This window comes from Sebastes fasciatus, chromosome 7, assembly GCF_043250625.1.
Source record: "Sebastes fasciatus isolate fSebFas1 chromosome 7, fSebFas1.pri, whole genome shotgun sequence".
Taxonomy (NCBI): domain Eukaryota; kingdom Metazoa; phylum Chordata; class Actinopteri; order Perciformes; family Sebastidae; genus Sebastes; species Sebastes fasciatus.
Genome location: NC_133801.1, coordinates 9641005 through 9660750, shown reverse-complemented (window position 1 = coordinate 9660750; position 19746 = coordinate 9641005). Strand labels below are relative to the sequence as shown.

The 19746-nt window shown below is 40.8% G+C and overlaps 2 protein-coding genes across 9 annotated transcripts in view; one reads left to right on the top strand and one right to left on the bottom strand.

The window, feature by feature from the left end:
- Positions 1-12273, top strand: part of rap1gap2a (RAP1 GTPase activating protein 2a) — a 105632-nt gene extending 93359 nt beyond the window's left edge. For all 8 annotated transcript variants that reach the window (XM_074641435.1, XM_074641437.1, XM_074641436.1 and 5 more), the window contains 15 exons: positions 1139-1192; positions 1853-1936; positions 2028-2128; positions 2871-3000; positions 3355-3510; positions 3768-3839; positions 4588-4674; positions 4799-4939; positions 6077-6226; positions 7686-7801; positions 7944-8042; positions 8151-8277; positions 9152-9254; positions 9390-9463; positions 11015-12273. In XM_074641435.1, coding sequence (XP_074497536.1) covers positions 1139-1192; positions 1853-1936; positions 2028-2128; positions 2871-3000; positions 3355-3510; positions 3768-3839; positions 4588-4674; positions 4799-4939; positions 6077-6226; positions 7686-7801; positions 7944-8042; positions 8151-8277; positions 9152-9254; positions 9390-9463; positions 11015-11023 — 1503 coding nt within the window. In that variant the 3' untranslated portion in view covers positions 11024-12273. The remainder of the gene's footprint in view (positions 1-1138; positions 1193-1852; positions 1937-2027; positions 2129-2870; positions 3001-3354; positions 3511-3767; positions 3840-4587; positions 4675-4798; positions 4940-6076; positions 6227-7685; positions 7802-7943; positions 8043-8150; positions 8278-9151; positions 9255-9389; positions 9464-11014) is intronic.
- A 1719-nt stretch (positions 12274-13992) lies between these two features.
- Positions 13993-17291, bottom strand: LOC141771317 (uncharacterized). The gene is made up of 5 exons (XM_074641440.1): positions 16960-17291; positions 15683-16009; positions 15368-15604; positions 15246-15274; positions 13993-14476 (listed from the first exon to the last, which is right to left on the bottom strand). The coding sequence occupies exons 1-5, from the start codon at positions 17009-17011 to the stop codon at positions 14378-14380; spliced, it is 744 nt and encodes a 247-aa protein (XP_074497541.1). The 5' UTR covers positions 17012-17291; the 3' UTR covers positions 13993-14377.
- Positions 17292-19746: the final 2455 nt, after the last annotated feature.

Genomic DNA, 19746 nt, shown 5'->3' with positions numbered 1-19746 from the left:
AAAGTAAGAAAAATGTCACAATAAAACAGTAGGAATATTCACTTCCTGTTCAATTTCTTTTTTTATAGTTCTGAAACAAATGAAACCAAACGCCATAAAGCTTCCCTCGGTAATTGTTAATTCTCGCAATTAGACCTGGCGAAGTACAAAAAACCTCTTGTGGTAGTTCCCGCTACAGAAGGTGTCTCCAGGACCACATTATGCCATGATGACTCACACACACAGACTCACAAGGTGAAAACAATACCAGCGTCGCTGTCGTGGCTGGTAAAAAGAAGCAATGACGTTCAAAGACAGAGATCAGTCCTTGAGGTGCCAGTATATCCAAATTCTTGTTTGAATATACCCGGTGTTGGTAGGAGAGACCCGTCTCCTAAAACACACAGCTGGGAAGATTGTGACGGTTTAACCAACAACTCAACCAGAATACTTTTGATTACTCATTTCCAAAAGAGACACAGAAAAACTTTCCCACATTAAATAAAAGAAAAGTACCTGTTTTCTTCATCTTTACTCTTCCAGCAGTAACTATCATCCACGAGTCCCATTTTGCTCTTGGTGATTTTTACAAATAATTATGATTTTTAGATGTCAAGCAATATTTTTATAAGTTTATATATGTATATTCTATAAACTATGTAATTAAGCTTTTTGCATAAGCTCAATAGCATAAGATAATCTTTCCTTTTTATATTTTACGGTGGTATACTTTGAGGCTGCAACTACTGATCATTTTCATTGTCGATTAAACAGTCGATTATTTTCTCGATTAATCGATTAGTTGTTCGGTCTATAAAATTACAGAAAATGGTGAAAAATGTGTTTTTTCCAAAGCCCAAGATAACGTCCTCAAATGTCTTGTTTTGTCCACAACTCAAAGATATTCAGTTTATTGTCATAGAGGAGTAAAGAAACCAGAAAATATTCACATTTAAGAAGCTGGAATCAGAGATTTTAGACTGTTTTTCTTTAAAAAATATTACTCAAACCAATTATCAAAAATAGTTGGCGATTAATTAAAGTAGTTGACAACTAATCGATTAATTATTGCAGCTCCAGTATACTTTCCTTACTATACTGTAATGAGATTTCTCTCACATGATATCAGTCAAATATATTCGTCTCTTTCTTCTTTCAGCTTCTGTGTGACGATGCCACGGGGCTGAAGTTCAACCCGGTCCTCTACCCTCGGGTGAGTTTATCCTCATTATAACCAGTCTGACCTCAGCTCATGTATAGCCTGTTTACTGCCCTTTATTATACTTTATACCTTCATCATTAACTTTTTATATATATATTTTATTTTGAACATTAACTGATGCAGTATTTCCTTCATTAACTTTTCACTTCAACCCCCTCTTCACACCCTCTTAACCAGAAAAACAGCACATAACTTATGACATTTTACCCTCATAAGCCCCCTGCCTCTCTAACATCTGCCCTGTTCAGTGAGCACATTATTCAAAAACGACTGATGATACAAGAGGGCAACAACTTCCTAAAATGTGCACGATGGATCTGTTTCTCCTCCTGTGAGCTTGGCGAAGGAGGAGTGTGATGGAGCATGCTTTCAGCCTGTGCCTCAGGAAAGGAAAAATAAAACCCATCTGTGTCTCAGTCTGCAAGAGGCAGCGACGAGTTCACTGCCTTTGCTGAGGGGCCGGGGACATTTTGTCGCATGTCAGCCTTTACGTAACACGGGGCCCAATAAACCCGCCCTGGGGACATGATGGTAGAACGGGAAAACATGTTTTCATAACTACCACATGCGAGAAGGAAGCATGTAACAAGTTGAGTGAGACGAGAAACCGTGGGGAGTAAGTAGGACGTTGTTGTTTTTGTGTATGTTCAGGGATCCCAGTTGATAGTGGCGTATGATGAACACGAGGTGAACAACACCTTCAAATTTGGAGTCGTCTACCAGAAGTTTGGACAGGTGAGCGATCGTAGCGATGTTGTTAGTGTACCCCACTTTTACTCACTTCCACTACCATCTGATCTTATATTGTCTATGTCGTATGTCTCAGACGTCAGAGGAACAGTTGTTTGGGAACAACGAGGAGACGCCAGCTTTTAAGGAGTTTCTCAGCATCTTGGGTGACAATATTGATCTTCAGGACTTTAAAGGGTAAGAGCAGGAGTTTATAAGAGGATTTAATAAGAGAAAAGAAAGAAAGTGAATTGCTTTAAAACAGGATTCAGTAACATCAAATTAACAAAAGACCAGAGAGAATAAAGTGGTTAATTTTCGATACATTTTGAGGTAAATATTGAGGCAATTTGGCAGTAATTCCAAAGAAATTTCAAATAGGTTACTTGCTAATTATCACCAAAAAGGTCCACGAGGCTCAAGAGAAGGATGCCATTAAAGTGCTTTACAATAGAGCAGTTTAGCAGGGTTTTATTACTGTAACCTTGGAGCAATTCGTCCTGCTGTTTCGGCCTCAGCGTGCAACCGGGATAAACTGCTTAGTGAAACAGTTCTGAAAAAAGAAAGTGCCATGTGGACAGGTAATCAGAGCTCTGTATACTGTGTTTATTGTGTTGCAAGCTTTTTTTCTATTGAGTTACACTTGTTACTTTTACTGTTAGGAAGGCTTTGAATTGTAGCTGACATGTTACAGCAAACTGCACAACACATTTGGGTGTTCTTGGAACTAGTTTAACACTAAAACTGACATTTAAAATACATGAAATATAATCTTGATAGTCATGAAATTTATATGTAAAACTAGAGAGCTTTTTTGTAGCTACTGTAGCTAAGCACAACATGTGATGAAACTGACATTTAAAAAACATAAAATATAATGTTATCTCATTTCTGGAGGCCACACAGAGAACATGACACATGTGCTTTGATAATGTGACAGGTTTCGTGGTGGGCTGGATGTATCCCACGGACAGACAGGCTTTGAATCCGTCTACACCGTCTTCAGACGGAGAGAGATTATGCTCCACGTGTCAACCAAGCTTCCCTTCACCGAGGGAGACGTCCAGCAGGTACCAGACTGATACTGGTTTTATTATTGTTACACTGAAGGCTCAACGGATTTAGCTGCAATGTGAGGATCCTTTGGCTCAAAAAATATCAATATTAAACCGGTCAGATGTGGTTGTTGACACTGTGTTATGCTGTTCTCGTTGCTACATTGCCGTTATGTAAGCTGCGATCAAATGTTTGCAAGTTATTTGATGTGAAGACGATAAAATCCTCCTCAGAAACAAATAAATCCATTGTGCATTCAGTGGTTTACGTGTCATAGAAGACTCTTGTTTTATAAGTGCTACAAAAACACAAAACCAAATCTGTTGACCAATTTATAATGTCATGAATTTCATCCTCTGCTTCTTTAGCTCCAGAGGAAAAGGCACATAGGAAATGACATTGTGGCCGCAGTCTTCCAGGAAGAGGCCACGCCGTTTGTTCCAGACATGATCGCCTCCAATTTCCTGCACGCTTATGTGCTGGTGCAGGTTGAGAACCCCTGTACAGAGCACACAACGTACAAGGTACAAACCCGACACTACTACTACTACTTTAAGGTGCTCTGGAATAACAAGTACATGGGTAAATCAAACATACTGTAAAGAGTGTTTGAAACTGCTAGTGGTCCTTGTCAGCTGGGCAGAAAACAAATTGTGCTCACATGAATAAGCGCAACCAAGTATGCAATGAATCAATCAAAAGGTCTTCTCAAGTTTCATCCTCCCAGCCCAAATCCTAGCCCACTTGTAATACACGCTGATAACATGTTTTACGTCAACAGGTGTCTGTTACAGCGAGGGAGGATGTGCCTCCTTTCGGACCTCCTCTCCCGAACCCAGCTGTCTTTAGGAAGGTGAGAGGAAGAGCTGTGAACAACTTGAGTCGCGAATCTCATCAGCTTTACTTGACAAATTCAAAAACGACTTGCACCTCGACCTTTTGACGTGAACACCAATGACTTGTGACTTAATTTGGGTTTAAACATCATGTAAAAATACCTCGGATTATCGCTTGGACTATCCCATGTTCAAGGGAAAAAAACACTTGTTCTTGACTTGAGTATTTCCATTTTATCCTACTTTATACTTCTATTCCACTACATTTCATAACCAGTACTTTTACTTTTGATACGTGTACATTTATTTGATAAAACTTAAAGGTACAGTGTTTAGGATTTTAGTCGATAAAACTTAAAGGTACAGTGTTTAGGATTTGTACTTCTTTTTGTAAGTATTTAAGATGGTATTAAAACAAGTAAAACAGTTTAATATTGGGGTGCACATTAAAAAAAACTGTAACCCTCCTCTTCATCTTGCATTTTGACGGTTGCCATGATTATTCCATCAGATCATTGTCACAAACTACATTGTAAAAACAATCTGGCTTCAAGAGTAGAAGATTCAGTTAGTTATTGGGACCTGATTTGCAGCATGTGGAGAGAAAGAGAGGATTTGAGGCAGATGAAGATTTAAATCATTGAGGTTGATCCTCTTGATCAGACACAGCGTGCTTCAGTAGTGTAATCTGTATGGTGCTGATCACGGTCACCTTTTCCTCCCCCCCCTCTCTCTCTCTCTCTCTCTCTCTCTCTCTCCCTCCAGGGTCCTGAGTTTCGAGACTTCCTGCTGACAAAGCTGATCAATGCTGAAAACGCCTGCTACAAATCCGACAAATTTGCCAAACTAGAGGTGACACACGTCGGCACACTCAAACACCCGCAGCATGCCTTCAATCACAGCTCAGCTTCGCTCATAAATCATCACCATAATCACCATCCTGATGTTTTCCTACATGTGTGAATTGATTCCAAAGGGGCGAACGCGAGCTGCGCTGCTGGACAACCTCCACGACGAGCTGCACAGACAGAGCCAGGCCACGCTGGGTCTGGGCCAGGCGGGAGAGGAGGACAAACTGGAGAACGGGGGCCACGGGGGTCTGCTAGAATCCTTCAAGGTGAACATAAACCTGGACAGAAGTAATACGTGACACCATGTAATGTTTTCTCAGCTCTGTGACATTTATTTAATCGCAGTCGTTACAGCACGAGAATGTGAGGTTTTCTCGCTGTAGGTCAACTAAATGTCACGGGTCTGAGGACGACTTAAGGTGCTAAACCATCGGCTGCGTTGTTGCTGCTGCTTTTCTCTAAGATTTTGACCTTATATGCCGAGTGTGTGTGGGTGTGAAGACATGTGCATTCATGTTTTTGTGTAGAAAATCGATGAAAACACTACTTTGCTTATGCATTTGTAAAAAAAATTCCTTTTCTCTTTGTGAATCTTACGTTTTCTCGTCACTCACTGTCTCTTCACACTCTTTTGTCCTCATCTAAAGGCTAATTGATGTTAATATGACCATTAAAGTGTGTATTTCTATCTGTGTGTGTGTGTGTGTGTGATGAACGTGTGACTAATGTGACAATTTGGCTCTACTCTTCACAGGCATTATGGACGGCTTCTTTGCACTTTCTGCAGTCAGTCCCAGGGGGCGCTGTTCTCATTGCTGTCCTGGCCGTCACTGTGTATTATTACCTGTCTGCATTACTGTAAATTCAGCAGAGGATCGCCACATTATTAATAAACACTATTTTATATGTTGTTGTTTGTGTTTATGCTTCCAAAAAATAAGCTTCATGCTGTATCAGCAGTGGATAGCAGAATTAAAAAGACAAAAATGTGTGTTTTTACTTTAATTTTAAAGGCTGGAACTTATTATGGACTCTAGAAAAAAAAAATATGAATCTTGTCATCAATGAACTGAATGAGTAGAAAGTCATTAGAGCAATAAGTATTAGTACAACATGTATTCATTCATTACTCCAAATCACTTGGGATCATTCTTGGAGAACTGCGCCCCCCGGTGGTTGCATTGTGCAATAGCACCAATAAACCTAAATGTTAATTCATACATTAAAATGATTGCTGGATTTAAAGCTGATAAAAACCTAATTTTTATGCTGTACCGTCATTTTACTTTCCCCTCTCTGTCCATCCTCTTACACTTTTACCTTTACCCACAATACATCTCCTTGGTCTCCTCCTCCTCCTCTCCCTCGTCCACTCATCCTCCGTTTCCTCTCCATCCCTCCAGAGAGCCATGCGTGTCAGGAGCCACTCGATGGAGACCATGGTGGGGTCCCACCGTCACAGGAGCCCCGGGGTAGGAGGCGGGGTCCCGGCCAGCGTGAGCGGAGGAGGCCTGCCGCAGAGCACCAGCGAATGCACAAAGAGCACCTTCACTGTGAGTATGAGGGGTTAAAGGGAGAGAGGGAGGGGTTGAACAAGGAGAACTTGAGTCGGGTAAAAAGTGTTTTTTACCTTTAAGTACTATAATAATGATGGTAATAGGGAAAAAGTACTCCTGTGTTGTCATTTTAGTTAATTCAGTGATCTATCTCTTATAACAGGGATTCTCAAAGTGGGGTCCGTGAAAAGTTTTCAGATTCATTCATTTAAATTATCATGATATAGTTTGTTTTTTTTTGTTTATAAAAGGCTTCTGTAGTTCAACAAATAATATTTAAATTTTTAAATCTACAGTATACGTCTCTGTAAACCACCGGTATGTTTAATGTAGACGTTTTTGCATTCGGTCAGAGCAAGTGATAGTATATTCAGCGCCTGTTATTGAAAGTTATTACACGGCTTTGTTGAATACTCGATTCTGATTGGTCAATCACAGCGTTCTACAGTCTGTTATTTCTTTATAGCAGACCGTTGCTATGTATAACAGACCGTTGCTATGGGCGCAGTTCTGATGTCGGACTCTGGCGGACCGTTTTTGTGTCAAATTATTGATTTCTTAAGTAAGTAACCGTGTAATAAGAGGGATAATGTACAGCTAGCGGGTCATTGTTGTGAAAGAAACCCCTTCAGGGCGACGCAAGTTTGTTGTTTGCTCGCTGTACATTATCCCTTATTTATTTAAGTATAACAAGCAAGAAAGTCCTCTAAGGGGAGGTGGATGGGTCAAACAAACATTGGACTTTTACCCAGGAGACCGCTGTTTGTGTCACGTGTGAAACCAAAAGTAAATGTTGACTTTACGCTTTTTTCACAACAATGTTTTCGCAACGTTGTTACATTACGTAATAAAGTACTCTAAGGGCTGTAGTTTATTTATGCTTTGTTACGGTTGTTACGTTATGTCGGTATGTTATTATTTTAGTACAAATCATGATCTGTTTTCTAACCTCAACCAAGTGGCTTTGTTGCCTAAACCTAACCGATTGTTTCACAACGTTAACCACGTGGCATCGTGCTTTTCTGCAAGCACGATACGAGGCTGATATAAAAACGTATTTGAGAAATATTTCAAACATATACATTCAGTTTATCCTGTGGTTTGCAGAAATGTGCAATGCCAAAAAAAATTTCTGACAGCTGGGTTGGTATAATAGTTCACAGATTACGTTGTAATCGAACACATCTTTGTTCTTTCACATAAATAAGACTATAGAAGTGTAAAAAATAGGCTACGTCAAATTATTCCAAGAGACATAGAGGAGGGGGTCCCCAGTATATTCTCCCTCTTGTAAGGGCTCCTTGGCTGAAAAAAGATTGAGAACCTTTGTCTTATACAGTATGTAGATTAAAGAGCTTCTATGTCAACCAGTGAATTATGCCATTTTTGAAGGGATGATTATTTAATTTAAATTAGTTATTGTCCCATTTCTAATTCTATACTCTTTGATCTTCAGCCTCCTGTGTTGGTGTCAGCCAAGTCTCCTCTGAAGAGCCCTGTGAAACGGCGCTCAGGACTCTTCCCTCGTCTCCACTCCAGCACAGAGTCCCCATCGGACAAACACACTCGCAGGTTGGTGTTTTTGGTTTCACACTGCACTTCCTGTTATGGTACCATGATTTATGTTACACCACAGACACCAACATCATCTGTACTATGTTCATACAGATAGTGGAAGTCCAGAAAGTTGTCATCAATGTGTTTTTGTCTGCAGCGACCAAAAGCTTGCAGAGATCTGCCCGCTGTCCCAGGAAGTGAGGTCAGAGACTTCATCCAATCCCAGCTCACCTGAGATCTGCCCCAACAAAGAGAGGTAAGACCAATACTACAGTAGGAGATCATCTCAACACTAAAGGTAAAAGTTGATGTTTTGGTCACTGGTCTGATTTTCACTCATGTTCCCGTCTCTTTTCCTCAACAGGCCGTTCATCAAGCTGAAAGAGTGCGGCGGCGGCAGCGGCAGACCGAACATCTCTCGTTCTTCATCCAGCACCAGCAGCTTCAGCAGCACCACGGGAGAAACCGAAGCTCTGGAAGAACTGGAGACGGTGAGTCCAGCTCTCCCAGTTTATGTTTGAATAGAGTGAACTTCAAGAGAAAGGAAAAGGAAATTGAGAGCAGAACTGGAAACGCATTGTTAAAGCGCTGTTGAGGTTGTTGGTAGCGTCAAAGCTTTGATGGGTGAAATACATGTAGTGTGTAATTACAGAGCTCTCTAATAGAGAGTGTTGAACATCACCACGTTGATTATAATGGTTACAGCTCCTCTCGCTTTCTGTGTATCAGATGACGCTGCTCGTCAGTGTTTTATTCAACGTGAGAATTGCTGTCCGGTCGGTTCCCACTCTCACTATTTAAATGGGAATCAGTGTGCACAGATGCACAGTGGGCTGTTAAAACTGTCACTATTGAGGGGCAGAGAAAAAAGTGACTGGTGTAGTTTATTGCTACACCAGTCACTTTTTTCTCTGGCCCTCAATAGTGACAGTGGCAGTGATCATCGCAAGGGAAAATTAGATAAATTCTTGCTTTTTCTTTACCTTAAAAGGCTTTTTGATTGGTTTAAAGGAATAGTTCAACATTTTATGAAATGCGCTTGTTCATTTTCTTGCCATTAGCTGATGTTATATGAGAAGATCTATACCACTCTCATATCTGTACAGTACATATGAAGCAGCACTACTGTCAGTAACTAGTGACAGTTACTGACTTTATCTTTAACCTATATTGTGAAAATGACTTAAAAAAGTAAACCAGGTTTTCGGTGGCTCTATCCTGCAAAACATCCTTTTCATTTGTACTTCCTGCCAAACATTTAGTGCCTCTAACTTCGCTGACAGGAAGATTAAGGTCGACTTCAGTAAAATATCACTTCCATCTCTTCCTCTGTGTTAAATGTGTTTGTGCTCTCCGTCCCCGTAGGCCAGCCATCCCTCTATAGCGTCCTCCTCTGCCTTTAGTCCTTCCCTCAGCGTCGACAGTCAGGGATCAGGTACCCCTGTCATCATGTGCCGCAGTCCAACAGGTACACCTACGATTTTACTAACAGGATTCACATCCCCGCTGTCACTTCACACTTTAACAGAGTGACATCCTGGAGATGACAGATTCTCTAATGAGCGTTTCCTTCCTGTCTTTTCTGTTCCTCCATATTCTGCAGATGTGAAAAGTAAGACTTCACCGAGGTCAAACTTGAAGTTCCGCTTTGACAAAATGAGCCACTCATCCACAACTGTAAGTCAGAAACATGTTTCTTGTTACAAAGTGCTGATAAAAAAAAAGATGAAGAGAAAGAAAATGTCAAGGTTAGAACTTTTTAAAGCAGAAACTAACAGCAGGATTTAGTGCAGCAGGCTGAAAGCAATGAGAAAAAGTCTCCTGGTGTGTTTTCGAATCACTCACTGTCCATCTTCCCGACATCTCATTATCTCCGGCTCACTGTGATGTCATTGAAACAGGCGAGCTGGTGTTGAAAGATGCATGCTGTCCTCTAACTCAGTGGGTCCCAACCTTTTTCCTTACAGGACACCTTTTCTATCATTAAGTAAACTGACAACCCCTGACTAAGTGACATATTTTATGGATATTTCATATTATTATTTAATGCATAAGAATAACAGTACAGAACAACTGATAAACTGTACAATTAACCCAAATAATGAACGCCATAATTGCAGGAAGTTTGTGTAAAACGAGCAATTTGGATGAATTTTGAGCGGATTATATCCTGTGAATATTGAATCCTAGATGAGTTTTCCTGTTATTTTTAGGAACTTTTAATACATTTATTTATCTGTATTGTCTTTTTTTCATTTTTAACAATCATACATACTTAATAGGCTTCTTTTTTGACAAATTCAGTGTTTTCCTCTCCCTGACGCTTGGCCATTGTTCTATCAGCTCTTTGGTTGTTTTAACTTTGATAATGCAGGATGAGGCTGTTAAGCAGAGAGGGAAGGCTCTGTGAATATGACTTGTGTTCAGCTCTTCACCATGCCATTATCCTAAAAGCTGTCTTAAGGCCCTGACACACCAAGCCAACGGTCGGCCGTCGGACAGTTTGGGTCCGTCGGTGAGCGTCCGTCGGCCTAGTTTTTTCTTTGTGTCCCGCACCGTCGGCTCTAGTCTGCCCGTGTCAGAGTTTTTTCGGCCAATTCACTATGTTGAATCGGCGGCGTCGCCCGTCGGTAAGAGAAATCACTCTGATTGGCTGTTCAGCTTAAACGAATCAGTGCACGAGAAGAGAAACGGAAGTGAGGAAAGCAAGCCAACGAGTAAAGTCAAGAGGAAAAACACAGAAGGCTCTTCTCATGTTTCATCTTCATCTCATCTGATCGCTCCGTTATACGGATATTTTCACAACGACATGTCCATCTGGAATGAAGCTAAGTGATGAGTGAGTGTGGTGTGAAAATGGTCGGCAAACACTGCTTTGTTTCATGTACGTATCATAACAGCTGTTTGTATATCCGCCGTCCTCGGTCTTTCGGTTTCCCTTTTTGAATGACGAATACAGACTTGTTGTTGGCCGTCGGCTGTAGTCTTTGCGGCGCGTTTGAGTGCAGCTTTTTGTCCAAGACAAAGGCGAGTTGAGGCGACGTGAAGCAATGAAGCTGGCAGCCTTCATCCCCGCTAGTTCTTTGATGTCGGGTCGGTGTGTCTGGGCCTTTACAATCTTTAAAACCAAAGAAGGCCTGTGAAGCTTTGGCGACCCTTAGTGGGGGTCAGGACCCCCATGTTGGGAACTACTGCTCTAACGTTTCTGTTCACTTTCCTCTCTTTCAGTCCGAGTAGCTTTGTGGATTGGAAACATCAGACTTGCACAACAAAGGGACAGCGGCGGGTTGACGGAGCTGCAAAGAAAAAAAAAAATCACAACAACCACAAAATCACTGTAGAGCCACTTCCATTCGCCAAGGATAATCTGACAAGACTACCAACTGCACCAGAGTCCCCACACACTATAAACTAACTGACAATACTGTGAGTGTACAGTGAGGAGAAGCAGCTGACATTATTTCTTTTTAACCAACCTACAGAAATTAGTCAATACTTTGCCGATGTTACAAGCTGCTGCATCTCAGTTGTTAATTGTTCACATCACATGGAAGTCCTAGCATGGCTGTAATACTGTGACTCTGCCTCAGCTTTTTCTCAAGCATCTTGTTTAATAGACAGACACGGCGATCTAGAAGAATGGTTGGCCGAACTGTTACTCTTTATCTAGTCGATTGTGCAATGGAAAGGACGTCAGGATGTTCCCTTTTTGCCTTTTCCCTTGAACAGTATGTCTGGCAACAGTTCCTCTTTTGACAAAAAAAAAAGTACAGACCAACAAATGCACAGGAACATAATGTAGACTTACAGTAGCAGCGTCTTAGTGGTGACAACACACTTCTCCACTGTAGGATCTGAGCTTGTTCTTTGCATATAAAAATGCTTTCCTAGGGAACACCTTTGATTTTTAAAGATGCTTTTGTAACCTTGCTAGCTGCCGCGTTGTGTCTCCTGCACTATAAACACGACATTGCAGTCGATACCTACTGTATGACAAGCATTTCAGTACCTGTAAGGGTGACTTCAAATCCCTCAACTCAAGTGCTTGGTTAGTGGACATTAGCTCACAGTAGGAGACACTGCCAACACATTTTGCCATAAGCTTATTTTAGCCAAAGCTGCGCCTTACAATCTATCAAAAGCCCTTTTCACCACTGATGCTCTCTCTCTCTCTCTCTGTCTGTCTCTCTCACTATGTGAGAGGACAAGAATCTTCTGGATCCGGTTACAACACAGTTGTGGGTAGCCGATCAACACCCACATTTGCTGAAAATAGACGTTGCACTTACTGAAAACATTTCACCCTCTGATACCTCCCATTGAAGCTTGCTAGCTCGGTGTATCTGTGTCTATGTTCGGTGGAACTTTTGAACAGGAAAGGTTTAAAGTTTCCCAGCATGTGAGCTGATGAAGATGACTTGAAAAAAGATGCTTCAGGTTAAATGAACCTTTGAACCACACTTTGGCAAAAAAAACAAAAAACAAAACACTTTGAATGTGAACTTGGAGCTTTTTTTTCTTTTGTATTTTTGATTTGACGCTTTGTTAGTTGTTATTACAAAGTCTCTTAGAAGTAAATTGCAAAGCCAGTTGCTTACAAGCACAACAACAGGACAATAGCTCTACTCTTGTCCTCAACTATACCATGACATACGCCTGGAGCTGCACAAACTAGAGTTAGCAGGGCAAAGTGGGAGTGTGCTAATCAAGAAAAAAGCTTAAAGGGATAGTTTGGGTGTTTTGAAGTGGGGTTGTATGAGGTACTTATCCATAGTCAGTGTATTACCTACAGTAGATGATGGTCAGAATGCCCCTAGTTTAGAGAAGCAGACAGGAGTTACCGCACAGGACCAAAGCAATGTACTGCTGTGGACGGGCCGGCAGCTAAATGTATTTTAGACAATTAAAAGAAAAAAAAATCAATATTAGTTTAAGTGTACGCTATAATTAGAATATTTTCACTGCTTTACCTTGCCATCAGACAGCCCTTTCTGACAGGGGCCTAAAGCCGTTGTATCCATCTATGCTCTCGCCAAAACCACCAGACTCCATTGAAAAAAAAAAAATTTTTACCTCACAAAACACAGGAGTTGCTGGTCTACCGCTGCCTCGATCGATTGCACCTTGCCATGAGACAGCTATACAGTTTATGTTTCTGACGGGGACCTGAAGCCGTTATCTATGCTCTCGTCAAAGCAACCAGACTCCATTGAAAAAAAAAAATAATTTTACCCTGCAGACCATGGGAGTTGTTAGTTTGTTTGTGTTTTTGTGTGAGTTTGATTAGTTTGGATTCACTAAAGTCACACAATAACACAAACTAACCGATCGAGGCAGCGGTAGACCAGAACCCCCGTGTTCAGCGAGGTAAAATTACTTTTAGGTGGCTAAAATATGTTTTGCTGCCGGCCCCGTCCACAGCAGAACGTTGCTTTTCTTCCATGCGGTAACTCCTGTCTGCTTCTCCAAACTGGGGGCGTGCCGACCGTCATCTACTATAGGTAATACACTGACTATGGATAAATAACCTCATACACTTCAAACCCCAACTATCCCTTTAAAGACACACAGATGTGTTTTCCTATGGGACCAAACAACCAGGCTGGTCGGTCTTTGGAAGATTGTCTATGTGGAGTGAACCATTCCTGGATGGCTTGACAGTGTGTGAATCTGTCACACAACTCATATCCGGGTTTAAAAGGTCAGTTCACCCAAATTACAAAAACCTACTTTGTAATTTAGATGACTTTTTAATTTGCATGGATGCTGTTATGTCACTTGATAAATACTTCGAGGAACTTAACAGCATTGACTAATACAAACTGTGTAGGCCAGCGATTACCTCGAGCAAGGAAAGCAGGGACAGAAATCACACAAAAGCAGGAAGTTCAGATGTCTTTTGGTTTGTAGCAGGTATCGCCCAAATGCCCTGCAGCCTTTCCTCTGTTAATACGCTTAATTTATTAAAATAATAACTTCTTTTGCATTGATGTCATGTAAAAATGTAACTGCAGAGTACGCTAATTAATAAGGTTAAAAATGATTAAAGGAAATATATTAATTTAAAAGATGTCTAAACATGTATATGTATATTTGGTTATGTAACGTGCCATTGAGAATTTATTCTAAAATAAAATGTTGTATTTTGTGTCATTTACGTGGTATCTCATTTTTTTAAATCTCAGTTTACAGCACAACACGTATGGTTCTGTTCATACTTTAATATTTTATTTACATGAACACATCAGAAACATTTGGCTCCGCTACCTGCACATGAAGGATTTTTGGCATTTAAAGCAGTCATTACTTCCACATCTAGGATTAATCAGGGCAGCCCATAAACATGGAGAGACAAAAACAACTCTGCTGGATTTTTTTGTATCTCATTTTGTCCTCTGCTTCAATGGTTTTCCAGGTAAGGTCTTGAGCTCAAGAATGACGTAATAGTGAAATATTCGTCAGAAAAGTGAGAAGCTCCCTGGTCCCACATCAAATGTTCCCTGAAAACGTCCAGGATCAAGCAAAACCCCACAAAAAGGAAAAACAAAATTGATCCTCAGCTGACAGTTTTTCATCTGCTTCGATTTGCAGTCAGGAAAATCTGAGGGATGAGTAGACAATGGACTGGTCAGGGTTTCTGGTGGCTCCCTGTTGTCTCAGTGCATCCTGGGAAATGTCTGCATACACCACCTGTAACATTGTGAATGACAAAAGAGTTATTTATGCGCACACAAGGTCACACTCAATGACTTTAGACATATTTAAAGGAACAGTGTGTAACATTTTGGGGGATCTATTAGCAGAAATATTTTCATTAGTGTATAATCACCTGAAATTAAGAATCATTGTGTTTTCATTAGCTTAGAATGAGTCCTTCATATCTACATAGGGAGCAGGTCCTCTTCATGGTCGTGCCTAGAAGGTAACAAATTGCGAAATCTGATCGCGAGACTCGCTGCCTGACGACCGATCTTAACCTTAACTATTAAGATCAATGTATGACCTCATCCATCTCACGAGATTTTCCCCAATTCCCAATTCCCTTCTAGACACTACACGTCTCCACGGAGTCCACCATGTTGCTCTGCCATGTTTCTATAGTAGCCCAGAACGGACAAACCAAACACTGGCTCTAGAGAGAGACTTTAATGTTTTCATGTTACCTGAAGGACACTGTAGTTCTATGTTTGTGAAACTGCGGTAACGTGAGCCACAGAGTGCAAAACTGTGGTACCGCCAGCGGCCTTAACATCAGTTTTGCACTCACGTTACCGCAGTCTTGGAAAGGGAGGAGTGAGCGAAGGGGTACTCGGTTGGTTGCAATCTGCAACCACATCACTAGATGCCACCAAATCCCATCAAATCCTACACACTGCACCTTTAAGGCTTGTCAGGGGAAACAAACAATGTAGAGGGCACTGCAAAGGTCATCCTGTCTTGAAACAGGATGTTTACCCACCTCAGTCTTCTGCTGGGTCTTGGGGGCAGCTGTAAAATGCAAAAAAAAAAATGACAGTGAATAGATTACTTTCGACAATGCTACAGTAACTTTTTTTTTATCAGTGTTACAAACTAAAATACCTTTGTGGGAGGGAGTGCTACGTTTCTGGGGTACGGGGCGTCGAGGTGGAGGCTGTGGAGCCGGCTGTGGTTGGTCTCTGTATACAGCTGAGTGTGTCGACACTAGTGTTCTAGGAAGTGGCTGAGGCTTGACCTCTGAACTCAGGCAGCGAGCCAATCCCAGAATAATGGGAAGACAAAGAAAAGCACCGGCACAGACCAAAACCCTGTGCAACACACTCCTCTGAGAGGGGACAGCTGGGGGAGGACACAAATAATGCAATTTTTTTCCTGCTATATCTGTATGATAATGATAATATACATGATTCTACATACCTGCAGTGACGTTCACATACTTCGAATGTCCCTGCTCGGTGTCACCATGAGACCATTTAACGCTGCATCCATAGGAGCCTTCGTATGATCGGTTCACACTCTGGAAACTCAAGATGAGTTCAGTTTGATTGTCTGAGAGTGTCACATTGGTCACATGGTGCCTCACTCTTAACTTTTGGTCTGTTGAGTTTCTCCGCATCCAGGTCCCCGTCCAGGCTCCTCCACAGTGCTGGACCACACAGGACAGAGACAGACTGCCACCTGCTGGTACATACAATGTCTCACGTTCTGCCAGAACGACCTGAATGCATTCTTCAGCACAGAAACCTGGAAAAGGGAAGTCTCCTAGAGCTCATTATATGCAAGAAACTGACATGGACAAAGGAAACAGGCTGCTTTGATATACAGTGTTTTAATGAAGCCATATATGTCACATAACAACACACAAGATTGCATCATGCATTAGTGCATCTGTAAATTTGTGGTTTCCACGTGACCCCAAAAAAAAGCTAAGAGCTGAAATACGTTGCTTGAGAAGCTGGAAGCTAAACTGTAATACTGTCAAAGGTGGAAGTTGAAATTAATTAACTTGTTAGACAGTATTTATATGAAATAGACCTCTAAAACTATAAGTACTTGGACAAAAACCGTTAAAACTATAAGTACTTGGACAGAAACCTTTAAAACTATAAGTACTTGGACAGAAAGTAGTAGTGTTTAGGTGGAATAAACCTTTAAAAGTATAAGTACTTGAACAGAAAGTAGTATCTGGCCAGAATAAACCTTTAAAACTATAAGTATTTGGACAGAAAGTAGTATTTGGGTGGAATAAACCTATAAAACTAGTACAAACAGTACTTGGGCAAAAAGTAGTAGGCCTAGTATTTGGATGGAATAAACCTTTAAAACTATAAGTACTTGGACAGAAAGTAGATATAGTGTAGCTACATTGTAAGACACACACTGTTTAAAAAACATTTCATAAACAAAATAACACACTTATTACTTACACTTACACTTACTTACTTAAAACACATATATATATAAATTGGAGTGAGCCTCATCAAATATCAACAATAAGTTATAATATCAACTAAAAGATAAGATCTTACAGATTGTGAGTTACCTTCACTAAAGCTTCTGTAACAGAGAATGAATTCAAAGGCAAGACTGTGCAGTCTTAAGTTCCTCAAATGCAACATCACGTCTGGGGGACATTTCCCTCGTTTATAATGAGAATTTAAATAAGATTTGCAAGACTAAAACTTCGTACTTACCAGTGTGAAGAAGGCAGAGACAGCTGATGGCACTGAGGAGATGGTAACACATATCTAACTGTGACTGTGTTGCTCAACGTTCATCCCAAGTCGGTTTTTTACTTCCTCTGTCTGGAACGAATTAAGTCGTGTCTTGCGTGGAAAACTGTATAACACGCATTTCTTCGTTGGTAAACTGCTCGTTATACTTGTTGTCAGTCCATCAGCTCGCTTTTTCTCTCACTTTCTTTTCCTATTCTCAATAATTTGACAGGCTTTCCTTTTTGTTGCTGCGGCTTTTTTCCAGATGGAGGTAAAGGAAGGAAGTGAGCCAGTAATGCCAACCCCCTTCACACACACACACACACTCTCTCTCAGGGCTCACATAATAAATTACAGGAAAGCAATGACCTCATGAATGGGCATGATACTTTCCAACAGGAAAGGGGCCAATTTCAAGGAACAGCAATATAGAAAGAGATCTAAACAAAATCATTTCTTTGTTTTTATATGCCATTTTTGGTTTATGATGAATTTACACTATAGGGCTGTCAATCGATAAAAATATTTAATCGGGATTATTCGCATTATTGTCCATAGTTAATTGCAATTAATCACAAATTAATTGCAAATTTTTTATCTGTTCAAAATGTACCTTAAAGGGACTGTTTGTAAGAATCAGAAATGCTTGTTAACACGGCGTGAGGTAGAGTGAGCTGAGTGAAGGCAGGCAGGCAGAGGAGCAGAGGAGCAGAGACTCCGGACCTGGAAACCAAAGCTACGGTCTCCCCCGCGTCCTCCGACCGCGGCCAACACTGTTTTGCAAGACGGGGCTCACTAGATATAACTTTGGTGCTTCCGTGTAGTTTGTGTTGGAGTCTTGTCTGAACAGCGTAGCCACACGCGAGCGCGCATGGGACATCGACCCGGATTGATTTATACGTGTAAGAAGTTACAAACAGTCCCTTTAAGGAGAGATTTGTCAAGTATTTAATACTCTTATCAACAAGGGAGTGGACAAATATGCTGCTTTATGCAAATATATGTTTATATTTATTATTGGAAATCAATTAACAAGAACCCCTCACAGGTACTGCATTTAGCATAAAACATGGCAAACTGCAGCACAACAGGCAACAACAACTGTCAGTGTGTCAGTGTGCTGACTTGACTATGACTTGCCCCAAACTGCATGTGATTATCATAAAGTGGGCATGTATGTAAAGGGGAGACTCGTGGGTACCCATAGAAACCATTTTTCATTAACATATCTTAAGGTCAAAGGTCAAGGGACCCTTTTGAAAATGGGTCACCTTCAGAATAAAAGCTGCTTGTCATTTTTGAAGAGGAAAAAAACACATATAAGAACCTGTTTTTCAACAGGTTTTGCCCTCTTTAATCAATCTTCATGTTCATACTTGACATTAAGAGACCCCCACCATACCCCTCGTGTGCTTCAAATGTAAGTGATATAATGGACTGTAGTTTTATTTTGTACAGAATAACCGGATGTTTGACTTTGGGCGCGCTCGTTTAATTTCGCTCCGTTCCATCCCACTCACGTGATGTGAGGGAATCTCCATGGAAACCACACATCCATGCAGATTGAGTAACAGTAGTGTCCTCTGGATAAAAGGCTAATATAACAGCTGGAAGGTCTTTATTTTTTATTTCAGGCAGCACTAATTCGATGATAGCGTGTCATTAGTTCAATTTTAGTCATTATTCATAATTAATAAGATACCTAGAGAGGCTGATAAGTGAAATCTTATACTTTCATGGATCTGTAAATATAAAATTTCACTTTGCTAGGCGTAATATATGTATTTAAATTAATTCAGACCAAAACCGCCTAGTGGAGCGGATAGTGGAAAAATCATGCAAATAGTGATACAAGCACCAAATTTGGCATGATGACTCCCGAGGGGACGCTTAGCAAATATGAACGATTGGCCACTTGAAAATCCAAGATGGTCCAAAGTTTCCTTCCCTGAAAGACCGGATAAGCAGGAATATGACAAGCTCCATATCCAACACCAGGTGCTAGAACTGGACCTGTGGACTCTCAAGCCGCAAAAAAACACAAAGAAAAAACTTATTGTAGGATGTTAAAGCTGTAAAAATTAGATCAAGCATACCAGAAAACATATAACTCTACATCACACATTCAAATTGACCAAGTACAAGCATAAAACATTCTCCGCAAGTAAATTTGACAGCCATCTGGAAAAATGGCCGCCATATTGCAGTTAATACAAATTGTTAAAACTATCAAAATTAAATCCAGCATGCCAGAAAACATATAATTCGACACCAAGATCACTCAAATTGATCAAGTAGATGAATTTCTATGATATAAATCATTATCAGCAAATCAATTTGGCGGCCATCTTGAAAAATGGCCGCTATCTTGGATTTTCAAGCGGCCAGTCGTTTATATTCGCTAAGCGTCCCCTCGGCAAGCATAATGCCAAATTTGGTGCTTGTATCACTATTTGCACGATTTGATTGAAAAATGGATGTTATCGCTCCGCTAGTCGTTTTGGTCACACGCACCGATGTATTAACCACGGGTTACCATGGTTACACGTCTGCAACCGGCAAGGAGGCTCTCAGGAAGTGACAACATAATTTTTTTTTTTTTTTTATATTGTTGAAAGTGTACACTGAATGTTTCCAGAGTGTGTAGCTAATAATCACAATATATAATAATAAAATAATATATTTTTTTGTTGTGCAACACCACTTTGCCCCCCCCCCCCCCCCCCGCACACCCTCGTTAACTCCGCCCAGCTCGCCACGTCAAAG